Source organism: Sinocyclocheilus grahami, unplaced genomic scaffold, assembly GCF_001515645.1.
Source record: "Sinocyclocheilus grahami isolate Dianchi unplaced genomic scaffold, SAMN03320097.WGS_v1.1 scaffold452.1, whole genome shotgun sequence".
Taxonomy (NCBI): domain Eukaryota; kingdom Metazoa; phylum Chordata; class Actinopteri; order Cypriniformes; family Cyprinidae; genus Sinocyclocheilus; species Sinocyclocheilus grahami.
This window is the reverse complement of record NW_015505631.1, coordinates 616092-622128: the sequence shown is the minus strand read 5'-3', so window position 1 is coordinate 622128 and position 6037 is coordinate 616092. Positions and strand designations below refer to the sequence as shown.

Genomic DNA, 6037 nt, shown 5'->3' with positions numbered 1-6037 from the left:
TCACCTTACAAATTTTTTTTATTTTAAATAAGTTTCACTTTAATTTGCACAATTAACAGAACGAGTTTTGATAAATATACTTGGGCTAGAACTTTTTTTTTTTTTTTTTAATTGAGTAAACTTTTCATCTATATGCCTCAGATATACTTCATTCTCACAATTCCCTTTTGTTTTAATCAAGTGTGTAATTTCTGCTGAACCATGCACATTCAGTTGCAAAAATCATGATAATTTAGTATTTTATCATTCACAATGGTAGCTAGGGTGTTTCTAGGTGGTATTACTGAGCTTAACCTTCTTTGTAAGGAAACGATTTTACTAAACGAAAAGAAAATAGTTGTTATTTTAAATAAACTTCACTTTAACTATATTATAACTTTATTGTATATCTAAATTAATGTTATAGTTACCATATTTAAATATTTATGGCTATAACTTATTTTTCTCAAGATATATTAAACCTTTTATCTAATTCCCTGATTTTTTTAGTGCGTAAAGAAATGTGCAATTTATGTAGAACCACATGGAACTACAAAAATGTTCAGTATTCAGTATTTTAGTATTTTTAAAATGGTTGCTAGGGTGTTGCTAAGCTGTTCTAGCTGGTTGCTATGGTATTTCTAAGCAGTATTAGTAAAACTAACCTTCTTTATAGGAATTTTCACTAGACAAAAAGAAAATAGTCATTATCATTTCTGACAAATATTCTCAGGGTAGAACTTTTTTCATTGAGTGACTTTTTATCTATATATTAATACTTAATTCTCATACTTCCCTGATTTTTTACAGTGTTTTTTAAAGTGAAGTGTGTAATTTCTTCTGCACCAAATGGAATTGCAAAAATAATGATTCAGTATTTTGAACTGATTCAGTAATGAACAGACATTTCCCATAACCAGAAGTTCCCACATGAATGCCAACCAGTCCAGGCCCAGAGAGGCCACAGTGTCGGTCACGGTCGATGCTTTTAAACGGGTTTGGTCAAATGTGATCACCGTACATCTGAGTGATAAGGCTCATATGAAGCACTGTGGCCCCTGTGGTCTGGACTGTGATAACCTGCTCTCACTGTTGGCTAGTTACTCTTGGCCATGCTTTTGGTCTTCAGCTCAGCCAGTTTGCTGGTGACAAAGTTCCACTTGAAGGCCGATGCGTCTTCACTCCCTCCTCCCAGTGTGGCGTACTTGGAGAAGCTGTTTCCCGTGCTGCTGTCGCCCGCCTCGGCCTCCTGCCCAACCTGGTTGTCACAGTCTTCTGCTCTCGCCCCGCTCTCGTTGCCCACCTCCTCACTGCCGTCGCCTCCTGCCTCTGCGGCCTCCGCTTGCCTCGTTGCAGCTTCTTGATGCCACTTAGTCGCAAAGCTGTCCCAGAATCCAGTGCTGCGCTTGTTGGGTTGTGGAGGCTCTTCGGGCTTCACTGCCAGTGGACTGGAAAGATGATAAAGACAACTTGCAATTAAATGTATTCTGATTAAATAAATATTTTTGCGAGAAACATATTCAGTACTGTTAAAAAATTTGGGATTAGTAATATTTTTTTATTTTTTAAGAAATGCATACTTTTTTTCAGCAAGGATGCATTAAATTGATCAAATGTGACTAAAAAAATGTATAATACTAAAGGTTTTTTATTTCAAATAAATGCTGTTCTTTTGAACTTTTTATTCATCATAGAATCCTGAAAAATCAAATGTATCACAGTTTCCACAAAATTATGAAGCAGCACAACATTGATAATAATCAGAAATGTTTCTTGAGCAGCAAATCAGCATATTAGAATGCTTTCTGAAGATCATGTGACACTGAAGACTGGAGTAATGATGCTGAAAATACAGCTTTAAATTCTTTTGAATTCACATAGGAAACGAATTTAAAATTATAATAATATTTCACAATATTTACTGTATTTTTAAAGACACTAAATAATCCTACAGACCCAAACATTTAAACAATAATTTAAATCTCAAAAATGTTAGGTCATTCTCCGCTTTTAACAGTGTGAAATGGCACTTATATTTTTCTTGTCTGCTGCAAGGAGTTGTAATATAGCGCAATCAGTGACTAAAACATTTGCTCAACATGCTTTCCCGGTAGAAAAATGAACTAAATGCATCGTAACACTCACTGATCTGCTGCCGGCTGATTGTCTGCCTCCAGAAGTTGGTGTTCATCATCCTTGGTGAATAGAGTCGAAACACTTTTCCAACCTTTAGCTCCGGCTCCCTGCATCTGAGAAATAAATGCAATGACTCAGACCAACAAACATCAGCTAAATATAGCTGACATGACATTTCAAGCCGTTTCAACAGTGTTCTGTAGTGTGACATACTAGAATTCATCAGAAGAAAAAAAATGTATAACAACTTTTTTATGTTAAACATTTGTGGATATATATTAACTACCCCTGTACAGTGTCTGAAGCACACTCTTGCAGTTTGCAGTAGTTTTTTCCCTTTCCAAAGCTAAAAGAATAGACATTTTATTTAATAAAATCATTATTAATCATATTTATTTTCCAGGCTTACTCTCTTGGCCAGCTGTGTCATTGCACTGGGTCCTTCATCAGACTGGATAGGTATCATATCTTCAGCAGCATCACTGACCTTCACAGACAAACATTCATCAAACACTGAAAAATGTAACATCTAAATTATAAATCTAAACATCTAGATTTTATTCAAGTCAAAAATATTATTTAACACCACTAAATCCACCTGAATACATTGATTTGTACCAAAAATAAAAAAATGTTTAATGTTAAATCAGATAAAAATAGCTCTTTAAGGAAACAAATGGGAGTTTGAAACTTTTTTTTACAGAGAAGACTAGCTTATAATGTGATGAAAATTAATATTTTGTCTCCCTCATGTGGTTTTGAGCGAAACTACACCAAGGCTATTTCAACGTGAATGAGAATTGTTTCAACAGTTTTAAAGAAACAAGTCAAAATGACACTAATATCAGAGTACAGCCATATTTCATTCCTGTGAAGTGCAAGTGCAGTGCGTTCAATAGTTCAATTGAACTGTTGTTTAATAACAGAATGATTGTTCAGCAAAAATAACTTTCAGTAGACAAAATCTCCACAAAGCAATTTTGGAAATGACATGATTTTGGACTTTTACAGCGAATGCCATTGTGAAGACTGTAACGGGGCATTTACACGACACTGTTTTCAACTAAAAACGGAAAAGCTTTAAAGCGTTTTGGCCATTCATTTACACGAAAACAGTGTTTTGGGGGCATGAAAAGGCCAACCTTTGAAAACGGTTCTCAAAGTGGAAGTTTTTGAAAACTATATCATTTACAAACCTGATGCACATTGTGTTTATTACGTGTGGTGTGAAACGGGTTGGTTTTGACGATCGTCCTCCACAGCCTCGTCTTCATCCACATTAAATTCAATATGGCGTCTAACCTGACTGTCTACTGCCTCTTTAAAACCATCAAACTAGATCAGCTTGACCAGTGGAAACCTGCCTGGTGGCCAGCTAAGACCAGCAAACCACTTTCGGCTGGTTCAAATGAATAAATATGACATGTAAATACAATAAACTCAATCTCAGTTTAAATGGTAAAAAGTACTGTAATGAATTTAGAGTGACTCTAGTCACACACGCAGTGTTTATCTTGACTAAGCTGCAGGAATCTGCTGGCATTGCTGTGTTGTAGCAGGCTGTGGAAACTATGCAAGTTCACTGGTAAGCGAGAGGTCATACAGACAGCCGAGAACTGTGGGGAATCCGCCAACAAGCCCAACACACCCCATCCGTCTCGAATCAGTCGCTGGAATGCCATCCTATTCCTATCACCCCTGTAGATCCAGTTACAGGCCTCTGAAAGTGGGTCAAGGTTTCCCTTGATCAAATACTTGACAGAATATTTCAAATATTTGAACGCATCCTGAACCTCAGAAATGCATTTATTAGGTTTTTAAAAACACATGCTCTAGCCAATCAGCATACTTCAACAGGTACAGAAGAAAGTGTCCTTTAGTCCCTTTTAGTCAAAAAGGTGAACTTTAAAAGGTTCAAATAAGAATCTGCAAGAATCCTGCTGTTAAACCTAAAGTTTTTTTCAACTGATACGTCACTCAATGCAATTAAAATGTACGATTCAAACATTTTGTGACATTATTTCTGGGGTAAAGTTAGGAGAAACTCTTAAATACTTATAGCATGCATGCATATTCATGCGATCACATGCTCAGTATACTAGAAATAGATTGATATACTGGCCAGGCTGACTAAATTGTATTATGCATATTACATAAAATTGTATTATGTATGTACTGCCATTTATGCACCACTGGAAACCCAACCTTTCTAGATATCGGGATCGTCATTTGTCATTGAAAAACTCATATTGGTCTGTGTAAGTATTTGCCATTGCAAATCATTTTAACTTTATAAAAACGTTTTACTTAACAGATTTATGCCGATAAATAAAACCAAATAGATGCAAATAGTTCATAAACTATGCCATGATTCTTTTATGTATATGACTGACAAATATGCATCACATTGTGTTTGTTAGTTTATGTTAAAACTGTGTAATCCAAATGGATGGAAATGTTATATGCAATTCAAATACATAAACCTTAAATTTAGGCATTAATTTTTTTTTTGAGTGCATGTTCACCCATATCTGGCCATACTGTGTTGTTCTCAAGCTTTAGTGGATTTACCTCTTCCACCGTGTCTTCCTCCATGTCCGGGTTGAGGGTCTTCATGACCTTACTCTTATAGACTTTCCACATAGGATTCATGACGGACACCTTCAAAAGATCCTCAGATGTGTGCAAAAATTCATAAAACAGTCCAAGGTATCTCTACTCCACCATCAACAAACTCCCAGCCTTAGTTTAGATCTCAGTCTTTAACAATAGCCCTGTTCCATCACTAAGAGACAGTCAGTTTTCAGTGCAAAATGAAAACCAGCTTCTCCTCATTGTCTTTATGCCAACACTCTGTATGAAAAGAAAAACTCAGGCAGCTGGTCGGGTCCTTGAATTCAGTGTGAAGTAGATGAAAGAGGCAGTTTCAGCAGTGAAACACACACACACTGTGACACGGCTCAGAAGTCCAGCATCGGTTACCTGGAAACAGGTGTGGGTTTCCTACTGAATATTTCAAGCAGCTCCGCTAATAGTTGAGCTTCATTGTTGGCTGTTTTAAGAAGAGCAGGCCGTGTAACATTAACCCCACAGACTCAGCATATATAGATGCCATGTTTCAATGGCCAATAAGATCAGATCTTTAAAGTGACTGTGCTATTTATGATATCATTATTCAAAGTGTTCAATAATTGTTCTCTGAAAGTACCAAACCAGCTGTGCGGTTTTGAACACTAATTTCAAACCTTTACAGGTTACATGCCCAGGTCTTATTTTACCCTAAAATTAAAAGAAGCTAATATAAAAGAATATAGCTTAAACACAAACATGACTACATTTACGATTTGTTTACATTGTGACATTATTTTTATGACAATAAAGCATGTACTCCCCAAATTCTCAGCAGTTCTTAGCTGCTTTTATTTATTTACTCAGATTCTGAAAAACTGACAATTTTGTTAATCCATACACAGCAGCAACGACAACAAAAGATAAGGTGAGATTTTTTGTGTGTCCCTTTTAGAACTTGATAAGACTATTTACTTTGCTGTGTTAAATACATGATTATGGCTAGTTGCATTATTAAATTTTTTTATATATTTTTTTCTTGCTTTCTGTGACCCATCAGAATAAACCTGGCGATTGTGGCATTATTTTAATGACATATATATTTATTTTTATATAAAATATAAAAATAAAAGATAATTCTAAATATTAATAAATACTAAAATAGTATACAGATAATACTAAAACAACACTGATTCCTTTTTAGATTTTTTATTACTATAATAAAATTGTTTTATTTTAATCATCATAAATTAAAGGCAATATAACAAATTATATTATGATATATAAATATTAAGCAATTTAAATATTATAAGTATATCATAAATATTGGGGGGGGGGGGGCCACTTTACAGTA

The 6037-nt window shown here is 35.0% G+C and overlaps 1 protein-coding gene across 1 annotated transcript; it reads right to left on the bottom strand.

The window, feature by feature from the left end:
• Window positions 1–1040: 1040 nt before the first annotated feature.
• On the bottom strand, window positions 1041–2581 carry LOC107552518 (testis development-related protein-like). Its single transcript, XM_016234415.1, has 3 exons — window positions 2525–2581; window positions 2125–2228; window positions 1041–1427 (listed from the first exon to the last, which is right to left on the bottom strand). The coding sequence occupies exons 1-3, from the start codon at window positions 2579–2581 to the stop codon at window positions 1076–1078; spliced, it is 513 nt and encodes a 170-aa protein (XP_016089901.1). The 3' UTR covers window positions 1041–1075.
• Between the last annotated feature and the right edge of the window lie 3456 nt (window positions 2582–6037).

Coding starts and splice junctions, on each gene's coding strand:
- LOC107552518 (XM_016234415.1), bottom strand. CDS start 2,581: ATGATACCTATCCAGTCTGATGAAGGACCCAGTGCAATGACACAGCTG. Junction 2,229..2,524: donor TGACACAGCTGGCCAAGAGA/GTAAGCCTGGAA, acceptor TTTATTTCTCAG/ATGCAGGGAGCCGGAGCTAA. Junction 1,428..2,124: donor AATCAGCCGGCAGCAGATCA/GTGAGTGTTACG, acceptor TCATCTTTCCAG/TCCACTGGCAGTGAAGCCCG.